The sequence below is a fragment of the Osmerus eperlanus genome, chromosome 28 (genome assembly GCF_963692335.1).
Source record: "Osmerus eperlanus chromosome 28, fOsmEpe2.1, whole genome shotgun sequence".
In the NCBI taxonomy this organism is placed as follows: Eukaryota; Metazoa; Chordata; class Actinopteri; order Osmeriformes; family Osmeridae; genus Osmerus; species Osmerus eperlanus.
This window is the reverse complement of record NC_085045.1, coordinates 7,730,257-7,756,813: the sequence shown is the minus strand read 5'-3', so window position 1 is coordinate 7,756,813 and position 26,557 is coordinate 7,730,257. Positions and strand designations below refer to the sequence as shown.

At 44.1% G+C, this 26,557-nt stretch overlaps 1 protein-coding gene across 1 annotated transcript; it reads right to left on the bottom strand.

Moving 5' to 3' along the window:
• nsmfb (NMDA receptor synaptonuclear signaling and neuronal migration factor b) lies at positions 1-25,321 on the bottom strand. The gene is made up of 16 exons (XM_062454700.1): positions 24,982-25,321; positions 17,815-17,876; positions 16,576-17,382; positions 16,230-16,302; positions 15,318-15,323; positions 13,113-13,181; positions 9,750-9,802; positions 9,273-9,362; positions 8,522-8,649; positions 8,297-8,380; positions 8,057-8,090; positions 7,699-7,769; positions 7,537-7,616; positions 7,344-7,446; positions 4,541-4,616; positions 1-4,036 (listed from the first exon to the last, which is right to left on the bottom strand). The coding sequence occupies exons 1-16, from the start codon at positions 25,050-25,052 to the stop codon at positions 3,939-3,941; spliced, it is 1,905 nt and encodes a 634-aa protein (XP_062310684.1). The 5' UTR covers positions 25,053-25,321; the 3' UTR covers positions 1-3,938.
• Positions 25,322-26,557: the final 1,236 nt, after the last annotated feature.

Genomic DNA, 26,557 nt, shown 5'->3' with positions numbered 1-26,557 from the left:
TCACCGATGGATACATTTTTACTGAAAAAACGCTTTAAAAACATTTTTACCGACTACCACCATTATTGGACAGTGGAAAACATCCTGCACTGTTGGTATAAGAATGAACATAAAGTTTCCACCTGGAATTCAAAGTCTCATACATAGTACATTGCTATTCTAAGTAAAGGAACATCACCTGTTTTCATGTCCTGTATCAAAATCGCAGGAAGGACATTATAATCATCTCTAGCATAATTATAATATTAAAATAATACTTTGATTAAGACATTTGGAGATTTACAGTAACCTCACTAAAGGTTTATAATAACACCATTTTCATTTGTTTTCATTTGTAGTATGCAATGGAAAATCGAATTCTCTGTAAATAACTTTGCAGTAAAAGTAAGATCATGGCTACACAATATAAGTCTCCCTTCTTCCAAAAATACAATCATCACCCGACAAGGCGTCAGTGCAATCAAAGCAGCGTCAATCAATCATCATCAAACTCAATCATCCTCACCAGAGAGCACAAGGCAATCTCTTTAGATACACTGATGGAGCCACAGGGGACAGACACATTTTTTTCACTCACAGGAAGTGGATGTAAATGTCTTATTTGCTCATTGCTGACTAAAACATTTCGTATTGATCGAAATCAGGATGTGAATTTTTGATTTGTGTAATTATAGAAATTGGAAATATCCGCTTCACTGGCCTAGGATTATAAGTCAAACTCAGAGCAGAGTGCTTGGCTTGTTTGGCCAGGTCTAGTGTAATTCAATTCTAAGGATTCTAAGGATTCAATCTTATCTGTGTGTATGGCGAGGACAGGCTATTTATTAGCCGAATGTCATCCTCCACAGACTCTATCAGCTCTATCAGCAGAGATGCCTTAGACAGCTGAAGATGTTGTTAATGTGTTGGCTATCTTCCCTGGTGTCCTCAAATTATACATTTTCTGTCCTCTGCTTCTTCCTCCGCTAACACCACAGTAAGTGGATTTTCAAATACATTTTTTAAATACATCAACATAATGCCAAGGAGTGAGGGAGAGGTTAATGACATCTGGTGAATTCACTGTACATATACAGTATTAACCCTCTGTAGCCAAACACCATTAATCTATGATGAAGTGAAAAGCTTTTCAGTTACTATCTAATTCTATAATAAAACAAAATAAGCACATAATTTACTATATATAAAATAATGTATGTTGTTTATTTGCTAGCTACTGTATTAATGACTTGACACGTTAACTGTTAATTAGTCTGGGTTTTTCCTTCAGACAGAGATGACTAAAAGACAGCTGTGTGCAGAAGAGGAAGCAGGAATTACATTTAGACTACACAGAGATTGTGTTCTTTGTTGTGAGAGTTGCGAAGATGCACTCCCATCTTCAGTACTTCACCTCAAATGTTCCATTCCCAAGTATGGAGGACACAAGAACTGTCTTGTTAGGATCAAAACAAGGCAAAGTAAAAGAGGGTTTCTAAAACTGTACAAGAAACATTACACTGTATATTGCTACAGGGTATAAATTGGGAGATAACAGACACACACACATATATATATAGTAGCATAAAGAACCACAGCCTTGTCTAAAACAAGTACATAGTTAATGTAGCTAGCCTGCAAACATTTGAACAGTGCTGTGTGGACTGTGCAGGTGGTCTTCTGACCCTATCACACAAATATTGTCAACGTGTTGAAAATGTCAATTAAAAAAGTGCTACATTACTGGCTTACTGAAAACACTTATAATTGAACAATTATTAAAGAAAGCTTGTTTGACAATACAGAGTAGGAAAGAAACACAAACTTCAAATCTCAAATGGACACCTCGGTAAAGACTGGGAGAAAGTAGATATTTTTTAGATCAGTTGTGTGAAATCGTATGCGATAACTGCTTCTTAATAATAAAAAAATGTTATTAAATTTAAATTTAATTGGTGGAAAAAAAAATAGAGAGAGTTTATGTTCCCTCTGTTCTCTGCTTCTCTATCATTTTCCATAGCAACATTGGTGCATGAAGACAAGCTCAACACAAGATGTCTTTCTCTGATCCCCTCAGATGAGAATAAACACAGACACACAACCCTCATAGTTCAGTGCCCTTGCAACAGCTACATTACACTGACTGATACACTCACAGCACACACACTGGACCACACACACTCACAGCACACACACTGGACCACACACACACACACACTGGCACACACATACACACTGGCACACACAAGCACAGGCAGGCACAAGCAAATGAAGAATTGTTGTACTCTTATTTGTTTTAGTGGAACACTTTAGAGGGGAAATGAAAAATAGCACTCTCAATTGTGTTAGTCTAACCCTTAAGCAAACTCTCACAGCAATCAAGCTTCCATGAGAGCCCCTCCTATCCATGGTACATATAAGTGCATCACACCCACTCCATCCCCAACTGAAACACTAGCATCCGTTGGGACTCAACAGTTACATATAAACAACGCAATTACAGTATCAGGAGATAAGAGATCTGGGGTGTGGGTTTCATGAGGATGTGTTTAGGCAAAGTAGGACAGTAGGTATAGAACAGAAGAAAAGAAAACTCTCTTCTCTCTCTACAGTTTGTTGTTGTTTCAAAGGGGTACATTAATATTGTTTTATATCTGTTATCTTTGAGTTTGATGTTAAGTCTGTCAGACACTGTGCATATGGTATTCCAAAAAGGAAGCAAAGACATCAGGCTAGACTGAAGTATGAAGTAGTAATAGGAATAATTTAGGATTATGAACAACGTATAGAAGAATAGCTATAATTACAGTACCGACGCAGTGAGAGACTATATTAGTCGCCTATTACAGCTGCTGTCTCCTTGTTCTAGCCTGGTTATAGTATAAAGGGTTGCACTGTCATATATATTAAGTCTTACTATTTATTAGTATAGTACAAAATTCTGAAAGGGATTACAACCAATCCCTCAGAGCTCAAGATATCTATTAAATATCTGTATCTCCTTGCAAAGGACATAAGATTAAAATTGCTAATGAGAAAAAAGGCTACAGTTGACCTAGTCTATGGAAAATCTAAGAAACTCACACAGATGTACTGTATGTATTGATACACATGTTTGATTTCCCCGACCCCCATCCTGAGATCCCCAATGAGATGGAGACACCCAGAAACAAATTATCTTGTGTTCCATTACAATGGTGTGGTGGAAGGCTCAGTAATAAATATGGGATAACGTTAACCTGAGTTATTCCAACAGTCCAAATACAAAACATATACAGTTAGTGAAAAATAAAAGTGTTTCTATAATAGATATTCTGTAAATTATTTGAATATTAAATACCAACCTTTCATGTGAAATGTTGAAAATCTATTTCCTAATGCTCTGTCAAGCATGTTAAATACATATCTAGTTTCTAGGAGTGACCTAGTTCTAGACCTTGGAAATCACTCTTCATTCAATTGCTTCCTTCCTCAAACTGTAGACAGGTAAGCTATGGGGAATCACCCCCATCTTTTTTTCCTCAGAAAAATCTCTTCCATCTTTGTACAGGAAGCTCTCGCCTCCCTCTCTTCCGCCTCACCTCAAAGCAAATGCAAAACCTAACTCTATTTAGCGTCTCCTGACACATGTAGGCTAAATGACGAGTCTCTCCACGTCTCTCTCCCTTCCCTCCCTCCGTCTCCGCTATCTGCCGAGGAGATCAGTGAAGGTTGAAAAATAATGGGGAAATGTACACCTTGCCACAGTCGCAAACACAATCACCCACTTGGCTTCACACCCGAAAAGTCGAGTGCCCCAAATAACCTGAACAAAGCTACAGTGGCTGAACCCTGTCTGGAAGGTTGAGCAGAGTACAAAACACCTCTGCTCAGGCCATCTCAAGCAACGCCCCAAACATAGGCTTTTAAAGGATGAGATAGAAGCTAACCGCCGATTGGCTCAAATAGGGTCAGACGTGTCACAGAAGGTCGTCGTAGTCGAGGAGCTTGGAGTGTTGGCGAGTTTTCCACAGGCGGAAGAGACGGAAGTCAAAGTACATCTCGATCATCTCCTTACCTGGGGAGAGAGGGACAAAGAGAGGGAGAGGAGACGGACAAGGTGAGGAGGAGTGCTAAATCAAGAGAGAGAGAGAGAGAGAGAGAGAGAGAGAGAGAGAGAGGGGTGGAAAAGGCCAATGGGAGTGGGGAAAAACTGTGTAAATAATTAGAATTTAATTGGCAAATAATTTGCATGACATCAATAACTGTCAAGGAGATAAATGATGAAGGCTGTGTCCAGAGCTGTAGTGGATTTGCACATAAACATTATATTTGTCTACTCCCTACTGTCTTTTTACCATTGTCAGGACAGCTAGACAGGCATGATTAATGCTGACTATTACCATTCCGGATGCATGCTGCACAGCAGATAGCATGTGGGAAAACCAATATGTACTCAACACAGACAGACAAAATGTGCGTGCAGTACGTGTGCCTGTGTGTGTGTGTGTGCATGCGTGCGTGCGTTTTTCTCCATGCCCTGTATGTGTATGTGTGTGAGTGACTAGGACTAAACCCTCACCCTGTGCAGACAGTTCCAGTGGGGACTTGAACTCAATGGAGTACGGCCTCATCATCTTCTTCAGATTTTGAATAAGCTGGAGGGAGAGAAAGAGGTTTTCAGGATTTTTCATGTAAAAATGCCTTCACACAAAGCACACAAATTGCTAGCAATTAATCCATGGGGTGTTGTCTGCATTGAATAAGAAGAATCTTGAGGGAAATTCGATAATTTATAACTCCCAATACAACTTGACAGAGATAAAGATAAAGGTCAACAGACCATTAAACCACTGCAAACATTCTAGAATTCTCAAGGCAGAGTACCGGTAAGTCTAGGGGCCAGATGAGAGGACACTAAAATGTATGTGTGTTTTATTGACTGAATTCTATGACCACGAAGAATGGCGGTTTATTTTTGTGCATGCAAGCAAGTACATTTCTTGTGTGTGTGTGCATGCATGTGTGTACAGTACAGTATGTGTACATGTTTTGTATTAATCAGTAGGATTCTGTAGGTTTCTGTATGATTCTCCTCTTTTATCCCCTGCCCTCTCCTCCACTTGCTCCCTGTGGTCCACACCAGCCACCGCCCCATGGGGCACTTCACAGCCAACCAGCATGCCTATCTTGGAAGCGTTTCCTCTCAGCTAACGTCACTGAGGCAGTGATGTGAACAGGGACTAGATCAATGCCTTGGACTTCTGGAGAAGTGGTAAGATGGGAAATCTAGATATATATGAGAGGTCAAAGGTGAAAGGCCCCAAAGGGATGTGGCGTAAATCTCATCCCAATCCACCATGACTGTGTCAACAACAAGCAGGCTCAAAATTATAACATGACCTCTACAAGCTAGGTCACTGTCCTCAGGACTAAGGCCACTATACAGCAGCAGGAAATCCTGGGATTCTTTTGACACCCTGAGAATACCCTGAGAAACAGGTTCCTCTCAGGAAGAGTTTGAGGGACAAAAAATATAAGAAGACAAAAAACAGCCGAGACAAGAGCCATGACAACAGACAAGGTAGGATCTAGGAGAGGGGCTCAGATAGGTTGGGTGGGCCTCCTCTGAAGCAACGGGTCTATTAATAGAGCGATGACTAAAGCTGGCAGGCTCCCCAGAGGCGCGCAGGTAGCCGAGGAGAAGAATTGTTAAATGCAGCAAAGAGAAGCCCACTGTGTCTCTCTCCTCCTGCAACTCGTACAGCCCAAAGACTACCGAGCACCTTGGAATGTCAGAGGGAGGGACGACAGTTTCTGCCGGCAGGGATGCGTTTTTGTGCATGTAGCGGAGAGTGTGTGCACGTGTGGCTGTGTTTGCTTGAGTAAACACGCCTGTTACGTCCCCCCCTATCTGTCTGTTTCAGTGTGCCTTGAGCGTGTTGGTGTTCTCTGTGTTGTGTTCCTGTGTGTGTTCTGTTCTGTGTGTTCCGCAGGTGGTGCTGGTTCGCCCCTGGTTTTCCGCTCATCCATGCCTCCCTCCCTTCCGTGATGCCGTTCACCTGGGTCCAATCAGCAATCATCCCATCATGCCCTCCTGTATAAATTGTGTTTGTTCTGTGTTTTGGGGGCTCTCTTGGTACAGAGTAGGCATCCACTCTGCGTTGTGGTCCGTGTGTTTGTGTTTTGGTGAGCATTACTGTTTCTGTGTTTCGCCAGGTTTGTTTTCCCTGGGGGAAGGGGACGCACTTGGGGAGTGTGTAGGCTAGAGCCGCCCGCGGGCATACATCACCCGTAGGGAAAAGGTCTGTGTCTATACACATTAGGCTAGTTCTGGGCGGACCCCCCCTTGTACTTTGGTTAGGGCACCTGATTAGTGTGCCAGGTTAGTTAAGTTTTGTGTGTGGTAGATTAGGACAGGTTAGGGGTGGGTACTTTATGTTTGTTTCTTTGCTTTGGTACCGTCCAGCCCCTTTCCCCAAACATACCACCGCGTTATAATGTTTGCTTACCGAGGTGAATAAAGCCCTGCTTGACCGTGGTTGCTGTTTGGCATTGTTATTGGTGTTTTGCTCACACACATCTGGGGGTCCTTGGGCTGTGGGGTGTCGGGTCCCCCTCTTACGGGAGGTAGACTATAACAACGCCGACTGGAACACGTGCATACACTTGCATTCACGGCTGTGACTTTATTAATATTTTAGCATGTGGGGCTTGTATGACTGTGTTTGTGATGAAGGGATGGAGAAAGAAATTGGATGTGTGTGTTTGGGTCCACATCATGTATTTGTGTGCCCTATGTTGTGTTATTTTGACTCAGTCTTTGACCAGATGAGAGGCAAGGGTCACAAAGTACATGCGTGCTTGTGTATGTGTGTAAAATGCTCACGTATGTGTGCGTATGTGTGTGAGTGTGTCAAATGTCAGCAAGAGGTGAAAGAGACTGCTGTCTGTCACTCTGACAGCGCTACCGGCTGTTATGCTGTCAGTCTATGTTTCGCCACTCCCTCAGTGTGTGAATGTGATTTTGTGTGTGTGTATATGGTATATGACAGTGTGTGATGGCTCTGTCCTGCTGCTCTTCCTGATCCTCACGGCCCTCGAGCTGGCTCCAGAACTCAGGCTGCCTATCACATGTGACAGGCTGACAGCAGGCTCAGTAGAGAAGCAGGAGACAGGGTGACACAGGAGTCCCTTATGCATCCTAATGCATGCTGTAGGGTGTCAATTATAGTGGTCGGCACTACAGACACACAGATATACACAATTACGCACACGCACACACACATATGTACATACACATGCACACATACACAGACATACACACAAACACCCACACACAATTACACACACACACACACAGACACACAAACCATAAACTGCACCTTTTCTCCATTGGCGCTCCCAAGGACATAGCAGCCCATGATGTGGATGAGGTTGGGTTCAGGGTTCAGCTTGCTCATCAGCCTGCTGAGTCTCTTCCAAAACCTGCCCACAGGAGCCAAGGTCAACACTTCACTTCCTGTACATCTTACACAAACAATGACAACAATGGGCATGAGAGGTAAGAGCTCTTACTGAGTCATGTCTTCCTCCTTTTCCACCTTGGCGAAGGTGGCAACTTTGTTCTTGAGCAGGTATAAGTGTCCAGGCCCGCCCTGAAACAGTGCTTCTTTTATTTAGGTGACTCACTCAGATCTGTGGCACTGTGTAAACTCATCAAGCAGTCCTCCATCTCACCTGACAGAAGATGAGCATGTTCCATATTTTACAGCCTTTCCTATAGGCAGCCAGCTTCTTCTCTATCTCTTCTGTAATTGGATAGAAAGGGGAAAGGGAGAGAGAGTAAAAGAGTGAAAAACAGAGAGGGTGGGAGATGGGAGTGAGATAAGAGAAACAGAAAGAGTGAGTGAGAGAGAGAGAGAGAGGGGGGGGGGAGGAAGGTAGAGAGAGAGAGAGATGCAATTTATTCTGCAGACATTATGCTTTTGTGTAAGTGTCCCAGGAGTAGAGGTCACACATACAGAGGAAAACAATGACTCATAATACAATGTTAGAACTAGTTGATTCAGAGGCAGTTTCACAGTTTGTTACTCACCAATAATATCATCAAATGTAGCATGTTCGTGATCCTAGAGACAGGAATAGAACCAAGAAATCACACTCTGAAACATCACTCAGCATCTCACTGCATAATATACATTCAGATTTCATGTAGAATTCTTTGAGAAATAAAATTACATTCTGGATAAATGTGATTTGCTGATAATGTGATATACAGACACTTGTATCAAGGGTATATCGCTGATTACAGTAAATGAGGATGAGAGCTACTCACATAGAGGATTGGGATGATGGAGGGGTCATCCCTTCGGATTATATTGGGAACGTACTCTGCCTTGGGCACTTTGGAAGATATCAGCTGTGACAGACAAGGCATGGACACGTCAGCTAACTTGCTAAGTGGCTCTACAATAGCATGGAGTTACAGGTGTATGAAATATTCATACTCAGCCAGCCCACTGATTCTTTGATTTGTGGGTTTTGAGTAGAACTGTCTCACCATGACTTTGGGAGGGATGAAGTCGTCTCCTTGGCACGCTGCTTGCTCCGCCTCTCTCTCCTCTTCCCAGTCGGCGTCCTCGCACAGCTCTTCATCTAACGCCCCCGAGGAGGCCTGCAGGTCCCCACCTGGCTCACACACACACATACACACACACACATAGAAGAACACACCCCACACACAAAGACATAACACACACACACACACGCATGGAAGAACTCACCCATACATGGGACACATGCACAAGCACACACGTACACAAGAACACCCCCATGCACAAACACGCGCGCATTCAAATATACAACACACACACGGACATGATGAAAGGAGAGTACACCAACAAGATTAGTGGAGCAAGCCGGATCAAAAGCATTGTGCACCTGCTCCTCAGAGAGAAACATCAAGTACAAAAGACGACGACAACAAACAAAATACACAGCTCTCCCTGAAAACACTACTGGCACAAAAACAGGATGGAGACAGAGATGATGATGAGAATGTAGATGAGACCAGACAGGCACAGGCAGACCGAGACAGATCAAGGACACAGGAAGAGGAGACGGATGGTGGAGAGGTTGTACAAAAGGGACAGAGGGTCACAACGACTGGCCAAGAGACATGGGATGATGTGTGTGTGTGTGTGTGTATTGTGTGTGTATGCATTTGACTGGCTTGTGTGAGTGCCTGAGGTTTTTGTGTGTCTGTGTGTGCATGGGTGTGTGCTTGTGTGTGTGCTTGTGTATGGACTCACTGTCTCTGGAGTCATGGAGAGAGTCAGGCTTGATGGGGGTGGGGTCACTCCAGGAACGGCTGAAACTCTTGGCACGGCGTTCGGCGAATGCTGACGAGCGAGCGAGGGGGAGAGAGAGTCACACACACCACACGGCAGGGACCCCATTTATACATGCATACACAATCCACACCAATCACCATCCCACACAAGCCCATACACCATCATTGATCAAGAAAATCTTATCCCACAACCCTTATCTGGGAGCCTTTGCTTAGACAAGGAGATCATTGACATTATGATCTTTTTGAGTTGAATGAAAACCCAGAACCACAACACCATAAGCCATGCCACACTCATGGGACCAGAGGACGACACACACACCAATGTTCTGTAACAGATGTCAGGTGCTCACACTGTAGCAGTTACGCACTAATGAAGTCGATCACACATGCTATGATGGTGCAGGTGACGACGCACACACTCAAGCAGACTTACTCTGAACCTTGATCCTGCGACTGCCCACCATTCTGAGGTGCTTCCGGAAGTTTCTGTCATTAGGAAGTAGAGAAAGCAGGAAGAGAGGGACAGGAACGGAATACGAGGGTCAGGCCGGGTTAAGACACGGAGATAGAGTGAGGAAGGGAGAAAAATAATCACCGGTTAGTATTTTCACATACTGTAATTCTGTAATACTGTAAGACATACAAATTCACATAAAGTAATTCAAGTGTTTTAAACAGCTTTATTGCTGTTTACGGGCCTTAAAAGGGATGAGTGTTGGAAGTTATTCAAATTGTACCCGTCATCCAATTCAATCACTTGAACATCAAATCATGATATTTCTCCTTTTTCAGAGATGACCTGTATTAATCCAGGGCAATAAATGAAAAAAAAAAGAAGTTAAAAAATCAAGTTCCAACCCACACTCTTAGCCCTTCTTACACCTCTTTCTCCTCTGCTCATTCTCCACCTCCCACTATCCTCTGCTCATTCTCTTACTCCCTCTTTTTTTCTCCCGCTCTGTTCCTCCCTTACAAATCCTCCTCTCTCTTCCTCTCTCTCCCTCCACCATCTTCCTTCCTCTCTCTTCTTCCCTGTTCTTCTCTCTCTCCCTCCACCCTCCTCCTCCCTCTCTCCTCCTCTCCCACTTTGACTCTCATCACAGCTGGAGTTACGATTCATGTCCAGGATCAAAAATATAATTTCAGTATTTGTGTGTGTGTGTGCGTACTGGCAGCTATATATAACTGTCATTGGGTCACCATCAACACTGCCTGCCTTAAAGGGAAGACAAAAGGAGAGGAGGGGAGGAGAGAAGGAGAGAGGGGAGAGCATAGAGGGTAGGATAGGGAGAGGAGGAGAAGGGATAAGAAGAGAGGGAAAGACGGGAAGGAAAGAAAGAAAGACAGAGGACATAAAGGATTGAAACAGCCCTAACTGAAAACAACTGGGAGAAGTGATCCACTCTGAAAGGTGTTTTTTGCCATTATCAATACCTGCTTGTTTGACTGGTATCAGAATTATGGACCTAGCACTGGGTGTTCCTAATACACAAAGTGCAGCATTGAATATCTGTCTCAACATTCTACTTAGTGGAAAGTGTTGCTTCAATAATCTCATTACAATTTTACAGTTTCATAGTTTATTTTCTCAATATGCGTTATGTGATATGCCTGTGTTTTTCTATTTGTCTTTCATATAAACATTCAGAAAATTATATTTATATTTTTTATGGGTTACAGAAACAGCTGGTTTCCAAATGAGATATTATCGTGTCACAGGGCATCAAAGACATGGAGCGCTGATTAGACTGGCTGTACGAGAGGACACGATGCAGTGCCGGAAATAGAGTCATGACTCACTGAGTTCTGACATGTTCAGGGTGTGTTGCTAAAGGCGGACTTGAAGTATTTAAAATAAGCCCCTCTCTTCTTCGCTCGCCGAAGGCAAGCACACCCAACAAGAATAAAAGAGTGGGCGAAAAGAATGAGAGAGAGAGAGAGAGAAGAGCAAGACAGGAAATACTTTCTAAAGGTTCCCATGTTATGCATGGTCTTCAGTATACTGAATGATGCAGACTACCAATAACCCATTCAAGGCACTGTACCAATCATTACTATTCACGTTACTGTTTACTTCTGGGTGAACACCTGTGACATAACTGCATTTCCAGAACCCCCCTCCAATCCTACAACATATCTTCTCCCTGTCCTTCTGTACTCTACACCATTGTGTAACTGTGTCGCCATGAGCAGTTCTCTTTTTCCTTGAGAATCCTGACAGTCATTTTTGTATTGCAATGCAAACATTCATTAGTGTCTGGGTTCAGGATGGCGTTACGGTCTGACCTTGAGTCTGTTACAGTAAAGAAACAGTACACCATGTCCTGACCTATGGCCTGCCATGCCCTACCTTGTCTGATCAAGTAGAAGTAGACTGATACCTGGTAAACGTCTTTCAATGAATACAATTCAACCTGTTAATCACACGGTGCATGGTTCTGTTGTTCACGTCCTCAGTGTTTGTTGCTTCAGTGGTATTTTTTGGACATTGAGCAATTCTATCTGTTCTTCCATAACTTCAAACACTCAGCCCACAACCAGCCTACAATTTTACAGTTTCATAGTTTATTTTCTCAATATGCGTTATGTGATATGCCTGTGTTTTTCTATTTGTCTTTCATATAAACATTCAGAAAATTATATTTATATTTTTTATGGGTTACAGAAACAGCTGGTTTCCAAATGAGATATTATCGTGTCACAGGGCATCAAAGACATGGAGCGCTGATTAGACTGGCTGTATGAGAGGACACGATGCAGTGCCGGAAATAGAGTCATGACTCACTGAGTTCTGACATGTTCAGGGTGTGTTGCTAAAGGCGGACTTGAAGTATTTAAAATAACCCCCTCTCTTCAATCATGACTATCAAAATAATTTATTTTTCTTGAGTATAGGTTAAGATATACCTCTCTCAGTTGAATCGCCAGTATAAGACGTTGTGCAGTCAAAGATTCATCCACATAGACCTATCTGTTTGATGGTCTAAACTGTATATATCCTTATGTGAAACTGGTCCTTGTAACAAAACCTCATGTCGACGTACAGTGTAGGACACTGTAGACTTTACAAATGGTGTTTTATATTCAAACCATGTACAACATATACAACACACAAACCAAATGTCTCAGACATCGCTGGTACTCTGACGTGACATTGTGTATGGAGTACATCAACCTTGGAAGAACTGTGCTGCACGGCCAAATATTGATTGACACACTCCTTGCCCACATTGGAGAGCATTGAGCTAACTTGTGGTATTGATGCACTGTACATGGTTACACATCACTGCACTCCAATGTTTAAAACTGATTAAAACTGTCACAGCCAGCAGTAAATTGTCACAAGCTGATTCATAAAGACACACCGCTGGCTATATTGCTGTGCCCTCATACCTCATACCCCACCAATACCCCTCATACCCCACCAATGATTGGGTGCAATCATTAGATACTTCCATGCCTCCATACACACATCAAATCGATGTCAAAACACACACACACACATACATACACACAAACACACACACACACATGCACACAGAATCACAATTGACAAAAGTAACAGTTATGCTAAGATAACCCATAAACCATTTATAAAAAGACTAAACAATCAACAACCAACAAAATAAAAGAAAGATCCATGAAGATCAAGATCGACTGGTCACTTTGGCATGGTCCTTGGATGGAGCAAGTGTGTATGTGGGGATTGTTTATGTGTGTGGGGGTGAGAGAGGTTGTCATTAGGGGGAGGGTCAAGGTGGGGACACACAGGACAGGACAGCCAGGGTCACGATACCTCTCCATGGTGGCAGTTGCCTCCTGTTCCCTTTTCCTCCTCTTTTTCTCGGCAATGCCCCGGAAAGCCCTGGTGGGACGTGTCATAGTGTTAACGGCATTGGAGGACTGGGGGGTGGGGAATTTGGGGGTGGGGAATCTGAGGGTGTCAGGTTGGGGGGGGTTCGAGCGAAGGGGTTAGTAGAAGGGGAATTCACCAAAGGGGAGCGGGGTGGGGGGTGAGCCCGGAATAGCACAACAAGACTAGTGGGTTAGAGTCAACGGCACAGGTGCGTGTTATCCGACCAGACAAAGATGGTACACACACACAAGTAAAAAAAAACAGGCACCATGACCACACCATTGACTAGAGACCAAGGGGTACATTCCAGACAGACAAGGAGCCACAAGGGTGGATAAGACATGAAACTGCCCATGTCATTGATCACATGTGTGTTTGTTATGTTTGAGAGGGTGTGTGTGAGGACACGTCAATCTCAGAAGGAGATAGGCTTTGACAAGATGCCAAGAGAAGTAGCCGTCATCTGTGACAGCACATGTCAGGGTACAATCCATGTCCTACGAGCTTGGGTTAATGGCTGACAGAGAGACAGTTGATGAGAGCTCTGCGTACCTGTGTGTATGTGTGTACAGTATGTGTGTCTGTGTGTGTAAGAAAAAAAGAAAAAGAGAGAAAGACAGCAAGAGAAACTAGAGAGGGTACAATTTCTGGGGAAATACAAAAATACAAAAATGAACGTTATTTAATAAACACTGCAGCGTTTTTTCGAAGAAATACGGTGTTGCCGACCAGCATGGAGCTGGTCGGCTCCATGATGCCAGGTAAGTAGGGCTTGTGAGACTGCTCACCAAAAGAACGAAGGGAAACCCACTTGTCTAGCAGATTAAGACATGTTCGTAGGTACCTAGCGAAAAGTATCCTAAACTTTCCTAGACTTTTAGCTATGCTACTAATGCTGAGGGCTCGCTGATATTGCTGTCTGTCTTACTAGAACGTTGTATCTATGCGTCGTTGCTAACGTGTGTTGATGTTGTGATGTTAGGCTAGCACTGAGGTCCCTTGGTGTACACAAGGCACTTTTTTCCACAAAAACGTTTAAGCTCCTAAACCGTGCAACGGAACGTAAAATCGAATACAAGCAACGCAATCGCTACCAAGACGAACCTTTTGACACCGACAATGTCTATGTAGTCCAAATATTGAGGGATCCTTAGGGGTGGGAAAACAAATAATAAATAATAATAATAAATATATTTGAGAGAGAAGAAAGGTTGTGCTCGCCGAAGGCAAGCACACCCAACAAGAATAAAAGAGTGGGCGAAAAGAAAGAGAGAGAGAGAGAGAGAAGAGCAAGACAGGAAATACTTTCTAAAGGTTCCCATGTTATGCATGGTCTTCAGTATACTGAATGATGCAGACTACCAATAACCCATTCAAGGCACTGTACCAATCATTACTATTCACGTTACTGTTTACTTCTGGGTGAACACCCGTGACATAACTGCATTTCCAGAACCCCCCTCCAATCCTACAACATATCTTCTCCCTGTCCTTCTGTACTCTACACCATTGTGTAACTGTGTCGCCATGAGCAGTTCTCTTTTTCCTTGAGAATCCTGACAGTCATTTTTGTATTGCAATGCAAACATTCATTAGTGTCTGGGTTCAGGATGGCGTTACGGTCTGACCTTGAGTCTGTTACAGTAAAGAAACAGTACACCATGTCCTGACCTATGGCCTGCCATGCCCTACCTTGTCTGATCAAGTAGAAGTAGACTGATACCTGGTAAACGTCTTTCAATGAATACAATTCAACCTGTTAATCACACGGTGCATGGTTCTGTTGTTCACGTCCTCAGTGTTTGTTGCTTCAGTGGTATTTTTTGGACATTGAGCAATTCTATCTGTTCCTCCATAACTTCAAACACTCAGCCCACTCAGCCCGACAGAGAGGGAGGTTAGGGTGAGGACCACAACGAGACGAGCAGCACACAGGGGGAGAGACAAGGGTTAAACATAGGTTACTGTAACCATCTGAGGGTAGTAAGGGAAGAAGAAGAGAGAAAGAGAGAGAGAGAGAGAGAGAGAGAGAGAGAGAGAGAGAGAGAGAGAGAGAGAGAGAGAGAGAGAGAGAGAGAGAGAGAGAGAGAGAGAGAGAGAGAGAGGGAGGGAGGGAGGGAGGGAGGGAGATGCAGAGCTACTCACGATATTCTACAGGAGCAGGAGTTGTCCATGTGGAAAGTAAAGAAAGAAAGAAGAAATAAAAGTTAGATGCTTCAGTAAAAAGAGCAGATAGATAGAAAAATGTGTTCAATATAAACAGCGGGGTACAACCAAGCTGTCCATCCATGGAGAGATATTTCAGTAAAGCCAGATAAGAACACTATGAAGATAAACTGCAGTGGGTGTAACTCCTTACTCTGTGAACAGTTCTGCCAGCAATTAAGTGTTTGTTGGCATTATGCATTAAAAGGTTAAAGACTTCAAACGCCATGGATGTCCATTAAACGCAAGCAAATAACTAAAACAAAAACAACTCAAATACATTCTTCTACAGAGAGAGAGTGTGGGTGGGCAAGTAAGTGAGTGAATGAGCCTGCCAGCCAGCCACCAGCCAGACAGCCAGCCAGCAGGTCAGCAAGTTATTAAGTGAAAAAGAAGGCCAAAAGATTGAGAGACAGAGAAAGATGGACAGAAAGGGTAACAAAGACGTTGGAGAGATGCAGTGGAGATATGGAGTTTGGGATCCAAGAAGACAGGGAAGAAGAGGAGAGGAGAGAGAAGACAATTGCACTGGGAGGGCCTTGTGCGTTTGTGGGTCATAATTATTAGCTCTCAAGACAGGTGATAATTAAGCAGTCAGTGGAGTTGAAACTGGGGAGAGTGTGTGTGTGTAAAATAATTAACCCACTGGGGCGCCTCACGCACTCTGGGACCTTTCAAGACTGTATGCATAATAAAAAACTTCTGTCTTCACCAACCTTCTGTGTCCAAGACTAAGCCATATAGTAGACATCAGCTGTGGCCCATGTCCCCATATTCAACTGGAGTGTGTGTGCCTTTGATTGTGTGTGCATCTGTGTGTGTGTGTTTGTGTGTGTTATATCCCATACTCACGCCTGCATGGTGGTGGTTGCTGTCTGGAAGCTGAACATGTTCTCTTTCGGAAACCAGCTATTAGGATTGTCTTCTGCACAAAGTAGAAAAGAAAGGAGGGGATCAGCAAACACAAAGTGTTTCCCCTCGTGGGTGGCAACCCTTCACATCTTTGGACACCAAGGGATTAACTGAGGACTAGAGGCACTTGGGGTAGAACAAGTTATGTAAAGCCCCCCCCCCCCCCCCTCTCTCTCTCTCTCTCTCTCTCTCTCTCTCTCTCTCTCTCTCTCTCTCTCTCTCTCTCTCTCTCTCTCTACCCCTCCCTCCCTCTCTCCCTCCCTCCATCCCTCGCTCCCTCCCTCACCCCTGTCGTCGGTGGAGCACCGGTCCTCGCTGTACATCCTCTCCAGCTTCTTGCGTTGCTTCCCTCCATCCCGAGGAGAGGTGTCCAGGTCCAGGGACCGCTGGCTCTGACACGGAGCCCGGATGCATGTCACACAATCCGGGCTGCAGTCCTCCCGGGAACCTCCTCTCCTTACCCCCCAGTCCCGGATGTTGTGTGCGCTGCCTGAGCTCTGGAGTGGCTGAGACTGGGACGACCCGTAGTGGGCTCCGTGGTGATGGTTACCGCGGGAGTTGGTTCCCCGATGGTGGTTGCGGGGCTGTTGATTGGCCGTGGTTTGAGATAAAGGCCCCTCCCTGGAGCCCTTCAGCACCTCCAGCTCCAGGCTGTCGGCGCTGCCCTGGCCCCCCAGCATGCCTCCTTCCCTGGTGATGGTGTAGACTCGCGCTGGCTTCACGCTGACCTCTGGGCACCTGGGAACAGGCTGCTCCTCAGAGGAGAAGCTACGCTCCACGGAGAGCCGGCGCTTGGAGGGGGCAGAAGCCTGGAGACCGCTGGACAGTGGAGGGAGTTGGGGCTGGGGATGGAGCCGAGCCTGGGTCTGGGTCTGGGTCTGGGCCTGGGCCTGGGCTTGGGCCTGGGCCTGGGACTGGAGCTGGGACTGGAGCTGGGACTGGGGCTGAGTCTGTGGTTGGACTTGTGCCTGGGGCTGGATGGTCTTGGCTACTGTCACAAAGCGACTCTGGGGAGACAGGCTATTGTCGTGGAGGCGGCTGATGTCAGGGGACTCTGTGTCCTGGGCGATGAAAGTGTCGGACAACAGATGATCTGGAAATAGACAGAGATGGTGTGAGGGGAGGAGAGAGAGAGACAGAGAGAGAGAGACAGAGAGAACGAGAGAGTGACAGAGAGAGAGCAATTGAGAACAGGAGAAGGCTGTTTATCTTGTGCACTCATGGCCTTGGCAACATGTGAGTAAACACTAGCAAGCCAATAAAGCTTTAGGGGGATGAGACTGCAGATAAAATGGGAAGAGATAGATGACGGAGGAGGAACACAGGGGAGACAAAAAGAATAAAAAGGGATTTAGGAAGGATGAGCTGGTGGGCAGACTGGATAAACAGTCTCAGAGTCTCAGTTGAGCATGCACGTCGCCAAGAAGCTACAAGAAACAACTTCAGAATAAAGTGAACACATTGTAGTAAACTGCGGTGTTAAAGTACTTCCAGGACTGTTTGTACAGTACAGAACGTTACCTACCTGACCCGTTGCGGTTCTCTGGATGTGTGTGAGACAGGTACTCTCCGAAAGCTCTGGCTGCTCTGCAACGACAAGCACACAGTGCACTGATTATAAACAGGGTCACTGTTAAAAGCAGAATTGTGTCAACTGTCAAGTGACTTATCTTCACCCATTCTCTGAGTGTTCACCTGAAAATCGGTTCATTTGGCAAACAAAACACTGCCCTATGCAACTGTGCTATACGTCACCACACACTCGAACAGATTAGGCTATTACAACCAAAAATAAACTGCCTACAATTGGCAGTTATGTTGACAACTCCTACATGAAGTGGGGCCATATGCGGTTATTGCAGTTTTGATTGGTTGCTACTCTCTGCGGCTGCCAGTAGGCCACACAGGGGAGTAGAGGTATGGAATTATCCACTCCCACCTGTGCTCATACCACCAGTACAGTGTGGAAACACACACAAATGCTCAACATCAGCATTTAAACACATAATAACACAATGGTTTCATATTCCACAATTCTCCCCTGTGGTGACATTCATGGGATTTTTATGGCTGAATAAACAGAACTGTGTTACTATAAATGGTTCTCATTTCATCATACAACGGTCGACTTCTGGTCCATGTACGCTGCTATGCAATGTACATTTACAGAATGTGTGGTTTACACAGAAACATCACATTCCTTTTGGTTGGCTTTACAGACTGACCAGAAACTGCTACCAGAGGCTGCAGGCTTGCCCCCTGATTGAAACAACTGACTTCTCCCAGTTACAATCAACAACGTTGTGTTCAAATGCTGGGCTTGACAAAAAAACACATATTGTTGTTCTTTGGACAGAGGATTCCTACAGTTGATCGAAACTGGTTTCCAATTGAGAAACATTCATAATCAAAATCAAATACTACCGGTAGTGGTTTGTGACCCAACACCCGGACCACCTGTATAGTTAAGTTTTGCTAATTGTCAAGAGAAACAAAAAAACAAACAAAAATATGCATGTTGTTTGATTAAAAACAGATTACCGGTAAACACTCCCAATCAAGCAATCCTCCTACTGTTCTAGCACTCCCATAGAGATTGGCTGCAAAAACGTACAGTTATACTGTACACACACACTCATACACACACACTGTGAAAGATACCCATGCAGATAATCATTCCTGTACCCTCCTTAGATTGTGCACGCTCCCCATGCCCATATCTCGGGGGGATGTTGGGAATAAGGATTGCTGTGTTGATGGGGTAGCAATGCCTCCCTGCTACGATATTTTGAGTAATTAAATATGAGGCACTTTACCACTTGACAGAAACTCCAGCAAACACTGAGGAGAGGAATGAGGAGAGGGGAGGATAGAAGAATGCAATGCCTGTATTGAAAAACAACCACTGATGTCTCTGTTACTGCTTCTGCAGACTGTTCCACACCTCAGCCGAGATCACTCTACTCAGCACTACTCTGATATTACTTTCCCTAAAAGGTACACCTGTGAGCCTTTTCCTTTTGCTGACCCTTCTATTTTTCTCTCTCCTCCCTTTCTCTAAAGGGTTAGGGTTAGAAATCCAAACAGTTACAAGAAAGGGTCTATTCATTGAAGTGAAAACAATTGACCAGCAAGGGAATGAATCTGTCCCTATTCTCATCACTCCGACTGCTGATTAAAGAACAACTCAAAACGTTGCTTTTTCGCTGGCTATTCAAACATGAATTATACATTAAGGGAAGTAGCATAATAGAGTAAGTCGGCATGCCACTGCCTCTTTCTCTCATCTCATCATTTCATCTCATCTTGCAGTCTTTCACCTCTCCTTCTCTGTCTCTGTCTCTCTCTCTATCCCTCTCTCTCTCTGTCTCTCTCTCTGACATAGCTCAGTGGTAAAGCATTCGACCACAGATCAAGAGGTTGTGTGTTCAAATCCCCTATGTGTAAGTTGCTTTGGCTAAAATTGTCTGCTAAATGAATTCATCATCTTTCTTTCCACCTCTCTCTTTTTGATGTGTTTTGTTCTATGCTCCTGCCTGCCTGCCTGCCTGCCATGACCTGGTGCTGGCAGTTTTTTGGCAGGTCTGTATTGTGCTCTTCTGCATGTTTGCCACCATGTGACGAGTTGAAAACAAGAGGAGTGGGATATTGGAGCAAGTGGAGGAGTGGGCAGAAGAAGAATCATGATGATGGTGACAAGGGGAGATGTGTTTTAAAGACCGAAATAGAAAGTAATGAGAGGAGAGGAGGCACTTCACATAAAAGAATAACTGAAAAGAGGGATTCTAGAAGAAAGGAGATGCCTATAGCTGGATGTTCTGTATCAGCTGACCACATGCAGTTTATTTTTCAATAGTTCTTTCCAAGAGAGTATGCACACTAATGTATACAGTAGAATGACATTAATAGTGTGGCCTGTAGACCAGTATATTGTGCTCGGAGGACAAATAAAACTGAGCTTCAAAGACATGGAGGTACAGGGAGTACGAAGGTCTGTGTGGTCTAATACATTCAGGTCTATTAGACAAGCTCTATAGGGGCCTCTACTGTCAATTCAAGTGTGAATGTGTCTTCTCCACCGGTGTTCTGAGTGCCTCAGCGACACTGTGCTCTTCTCTGGGCTGCAGTCATTTGGGCTGGGATGGGGGTGTGGGGGTTGGGCCGGGAGTGTGTGTGTGCGTGTGTGTGTGGTTTGGGTGCTCCTCTCTGTTGTGCCACATCCACAGATCGCCACCGTGCCTTCCATTTCCCATTTAGTCTATGTCTTGATTGTGGTTAATGTTTTGTGCAAATAGTCTCTGTGTCTTACTTTGTGTTCTTTGCACTTTTAACATTTTTATCCCCTATGATTCCCTATGTCCTGCTTTGTTTAACCTTCTTGTTTTTGTAGCTTTTTTTTCTGTATGTTGTACTGCTGTGGTTGTGTGCCGTTGTGCTTTTTAACATGATTTTCATTTCATAGCCCCCTTCCCCTCTCCCTCAAAAAGCTTACAGCAAACATTGAGCTGGTCATTTAGTGTCAACATTGAGCTGGTCATTTAGTGTCACTTAGTCTCTCTACCGGGGAAGTCGGATGGAAGATGGCTGATTTGGCAGGCAGACAATAGACCTCCATACTCAACAATGATCACAAAAACTGATATTAGATTAGTAAAAAAAAAAAAAGATTCAAACTTATAAGAAAAAAAAACACAAAAGCACAACGCATTTTGCCTGGACAAACGAATGAGGCCAGACATCTCAAGTCAATTTCCACTTAGCCTTCGACCGTCTGTGCTCATCAGCGTTGGCACGCACGCTAGCCGGCTGATGAGTATGTATTGTTACTTGTTGACCTGCTGTATCCTTCTCTCCATCCAGCATCTGCTGATCCACAGTGACATTGACGGGCATACTGTAATTACACAGATCAATGAGACCCAGGCGCCCCACTATCTCTCCCTGTACAGTGTCATTACAGTCCAGGCCAGGCAGTAATCAGGGCAATTACAGCAGGTCGACACTCCCCACGGCCCTGCTCTGCAATCCCCAGCCATGGAAAACAGCCCCCACTCTACTCTCTCTCCTCTATTGCTGCAATCTTTAAAGCTTTTTTTGCCCTGCTAATTTCTACAGTCCGTTCGACTGCAAGGAAACACACACATACAAGCTTTGTTCTGGGATATCTTCTTGTTTCAGTGGGTCTGCAAGGAGTGAGAGCATGCCTGAACACATACACACATGCACGCGCAAACACACAGTGTAGATGCACAAACATACACACACTTTTAGCATATACACACATACAGAGGTAAGGTTGGGTGGAAAGGGGGACAACTTCATTTTGCGGTGCTTGCTGCCAACAAAGACTATGCAATTAGCCTCCTCTTGTGTGCTGGCATGGTTGTGGAAAGGTCTGATGAAATGTACGGTATGTGAGGATTTGATCCCAACCCACAAGTGGCTGGCATTTTCTTGTATGTTGATGTATACAACAGCAGCTGTGTATCCAGATCCAGCATGGTGTTAGGATGTCTAATAATTTAGAGAAGAGGCCAGCTTTTCAGTATTGCTCACCCAAGACCATAACTGGAGTTAATCTGCTCCGTGAGGCCAGCACTGATAGTGGTCACACAGGCTGGAGTGAATGTGCATGTGAGTGTGTGTGCGAGAATGCCATGAAATCCCCCTTTCACCACCGATATAACAATTATGGCAAAATTGTTCTGTGCCAAAACAACCCCTGGAAAAGATTCAAACAAGTAATTTGATGAAGAGACTAAAACTAGCTTCAATTTTTTGGGTCAAACCAGTCATGTGGAGGCAGTATTCTGAAAGGCATTTTGGGTTTAAAAATGAAACACAATTGCCTCACCTTGTTCTTTTGGCCTCCCCACATCTAAATTTGAAAATATCCAGTGACACCATTTTATAACGACCTACTATAATAGCTCTCTTTCTCAACAAGGACCTGGAAAAAGGTTATGAGGAGGCAGTAGCCTTTCACGGAAAACTTTGAGACGGCCCTTAACTGAAATCGGTCTCTCCTTTGCTCACTCAGCTCTGTATTAGACCGGCAATACACATGACGAAGATTGTGCAGTTTGACAGTTTGTGAGTGTTGCTGAGAATGTACTTCCAGTGCCTCTCACTGATATCCCCATTCACATGCATCTCCAGTTCTCCATTTGAAAAGACAATCAACTTCATCTTGGCTCAACTCATACTCCAAATAATCTCAACCCAGCTGAAAAAATTAATACAGTAAATAATACACTATATTGCCAAAAGTATTCGCTCGTATGCCTTCACACGCATATGAACGTGAGTGACATCCCATTTTTAAACCATAGGATTTCATATGATGTCGGCCCACCCTTTGCAGCTATAACAGCTTCAACTCTTCTAGGAAGGTTTTCCACAAAGTTTACGAGTGTGTTTATGGGAATTTCTGACCATTCTTCCAGAAGTGCATTTGTGAGGTCAGACAGATGTTGGACGAGAAGGCCTGGCTCGCAGTCTCCGCTCGAATTCATCCCAAAGGTGTTCTATCGGGTTGAGGCCAGTCAAGTTCTTCCACACCAAACCCGCTCATCCATGTCTTTATGGCCCTTGCTTTGTGCACCTGAATTCAATGATTTGGATAGCTGAGTGAATACTTTTGGCAATATAGTGTAGAATGCTCCAGAATACATTAATGAACTTGTCTGTTTCCACCAGGATGTTTTGTACCTGTGCGGTGCCTGGCTAGGAGATGTACAGTCTGCAAACACAGGGTCATGCTCAGAACAAGTTGTTCTGTGTGCCTATTTAAGCAGAAGTGACTTTCCAGACCAGGCATCTCAGGCTCACTGCTCCACCTAGAAAACTCAAGAGTTTGACAATGAATGTGACTCACCACTGTCTTGCCCGACGGCAGTGGCACAAACTCGTCACAATAAGCATTGCGTTACCAAAATGATTTGCCCTGTAAAGCCATCTGAATGGTTTTGAACCATTTAGAGCCCAGTGATTGCGTTCTCTGGCCTGCTTCTGAAACAGAAGAGGATCTCAATGTTGATTCCATTCAACCACCGCAAAGATAAAAAAGAGGATAAATAATTTGAACAGACGCAAGGCTGAAACCGCCTTACACCCCATTAGGTACACAAGTCCAGATAATATGACATCTCCAATCAACAGACCATAGTCAGAGAGAGGGCTGAAGTGATGTGTGTCCGAAATGCTATATCAAGTTATAGATCGGTGAGTAGGGGGTGTACAACATGGGGAGTTTTATTGTTTAAAATGAGTAAATTGTGAGCGATTATAGAATACTGAGACATAGCTGTCTGTGAAGCTACCATGCAAGCTTTCAGAGGAAGAGGAATAAACAGTGTTCTTGGGCTGCAGTCCAGTATGTGTCTCCTTAATACTGTGATTCCTTCGATTTATGGCACGTTGGTGTGAGGGTGTGAGTGTGAGGGAGTGAGAGAGTAAGAGAGAGAGAGGGAGATAAAGAGAGCAAGTATTAGAAAAAGAGAGACAGAGAGAGGAGAGAGAGAGAGAGAGAGAGAGAGAGAGAGAGAGAGAGAGAGAGAGAGAGAGAGAGAGAGAGAGAGAGAGAGAGAGAGAGAGAGAGAGAGAGGGAGGGAGGGAGAGTAAAACACAAGTAAAAACAAATGCATGCACTACTATGTGATTTGTATTTCAACAGCAGAAACTGTTAAATTCCTTCAGGATAATCAAATCAAATCTTAAAACTGAGAGAGCGAAAGAGAGAGAGTCTTCTTGTGAGTGAGTGGACAAAATAAAGGGAAGGACAGCAAGCATACCAGTCCAAACGGATGAAAAGGTCACCGTATTTTTCATTGACATGTGTCCGGTGAGGTCATCGAGTAGGGGACAAAGTACTCTGCATTCCACTGCCATGTTCCATGAGTCAGTGTAGGTCTTAGAAACCATTCTGTGTGGTTTGACACACTAGTCAGAGGTGTCAGGTCATGACTCACAGGCCATCAACACGATCAAGGGGATTGTAGTCATTACTACAGGTTTAAAGAACACTGGTCAAGTAACATCACATATCATACTCTACACACCATGTACTCATTGCAGTTACTAGTAAATGATGCCGTCAGGGTCATGTATTTTTTGTTTATTTGTTTATGGATGTCAATCTTTTTTTGTGTCATGTACATGACTGACACACAAGCATTATAAATCCTACTTATTACTGTTCCATAGAGTCTGCTCAATCACCCCCCTGCATAAAGCAGCTGTGTAGTAAAGTAAATCAAAGATAGACTGCAGTATTGATAGTAAAAAAACAAAAATAAGGGAAGAATTGTTGGATCTGATCAGACTGGAGATGAAGGATTTTCGTATAGGATTTATACAGTAGGCTACACTACTTTGAGGGCTTATGATTGTATTTATGGTCTAGGTGAGGCATATTGAAAATACAACATTTCTAATATATTATTAGGCTACCACATTATCAAATAGCCACATTGATTAACAAAATGTCCACACTGACCCGCAATAATAAAACCATACAATTCATTAAACTTCTGAATAATCTGGATATACATTTTCAGAATAAAGTGGAGGAATGTATAAAATACTTTCCGCATCTATAGCCTGCGGCTCCGTTGGACACTTGAATACGCCGCCGCACCTGCCGCTTCAGCATCCTATCAACACTGTCATATTCTGCTATACACGTACTCACCTAACTTTTGCGGCCACAGAAGATATCGCATCGTTCCTTAAATTCTTCCTTTTGGACACTGCAGTTCCCATGCTGAAGTGGAAACAACACAAGAGAAAAAGCAGATCATTCCATCCACGGGTTGGCAGGGAATAAAAAAGAAGAAAGACACGTACGCCTACAACATAAATTTAAAAAAAACTTTTTCCCTGAGTCGTATTTATAGGAATTATTTCACTAATTATTCAGATCGTAGATCTAGATTGTAGACCAGTGTTTGGCTGTTCGCGCAGTGGTAGAGCAGAAAAACGTGCTTCACTGGCAGCATCTGCCCGCTCCTCTCGCTCTCCTCTCCACTCTTCGTTGACTCATGTGGCGACGAGGGGACAGGAAGGAACCTACAACCATAAAAGGACTACCTTCTTAACATATAATTCTGCAGGGCAGGTGTGGGTTAGTTTAAAGCACGGTCCACAGGTCAATATAGCTTGAACAGCTAAATGTTTTTCAAATGGAATAGTCATTGTGCTTTTATTTCCACCCAAACATCGTAAATTAGTCTCGCCATGGACATTTGCACATCAATCTTTATCGGACTGCAATGCTCCCAATAACACCTCTACCGCAGCAATTTAAGACCCACAGAAGCTCCCACCCACACATTGACAGTTTGTTCAGCACCATGGGTCAGGGTCAAAGTTGGACAGCGAACCTAACTTGTGGAAGCTACTGGTAAAACCTCCGGCGATCTCTCGCATAATAGATTTGTAGAGAATATTGACAATCCATTCCTATTCATTGGCGTATGACCCAGACGTCACATTTAAGGGTTGTTTACTTGGATGAGACCGTTCAGTAGCTAATAGCTTCCATCGATTATAGGCTAGTAGCCTAAATGCAATGAATATTGGAGAAATATAATTTTTTTCTTCAGTTTGCATAAAAGCAGAAATATGGATAATATTCCGAGATTAAAGTTGTAAACCTACTAAATTTGCAAGGAGAAAATTCGGAGATTCTCCGAGTTTATAAAGTCACACATTTGGGACAAAAAAGTCAGAATTATACTTTTCAATAGGATTCAGAAGTAAATATACTATGCTACTCCTGATTTTAGCCAAGAATCACCAGGGCTGCGTTTCCCGATAACGATGGATCGTAGCACCGATCGAGCAAAATAACGAAACCATTGATATTTCTTAAGACCGATATATGCTTCTCCGTTTTCCAAAAAACGGACACATGGGAACGCCCTCCTCTACGGGAAACGCCCTCTCCGAGCTCTCCGAGAGCCCTCGGAGAGCCCCGGAGAGCTCGACGTGCACCTCCTGAATTTTCTAACTATCCGTCGTAATTTCGGATAGTAAAGGCCGATATATGCTTCTGCGTTTTTTGAAAAACGGGACACACGGGAACGCCCTCGTCTCCGTGGAACGCCCTCTCCGAGCTCTCCGTCAGCCCTCGGAGAGCCCCGGAGAGCTCGACGTGCACCTCCTGAATTTTTACTATCCGTCGTAATTTCGGAGAGCGATGGAGAGCGACGGAGAGCGACGGAGAGCTACGGAGACCCCCTTGGCTGTGATTGGTCAGTATTAAG

Bases quoted from the DNA above. Each gene is read 5' to 3' on its own strand.
- nsmfb (XM_062454700.1), bottom strand. From the start codon at position 25,052: ATGGGAACTGCAGTGTCCAAAAGGAAGAATTTAAGGAACGATGCGATA. The intron at 8,381-8,521 runs GTGAGACAGTTC...TGTCTGTCACAG, and splicing joins TCATCCCTCCCAAAGTCATG to CTGATATCTTCCAAAGTGCC. The intron at 4,617-7,343 runs GTGCAGTTTATG...CTCTCCCTCCAG, and splicing joins GGAGCGCCAATGGAGAAAAG to CTTATTCAAAATCTGAAGAA.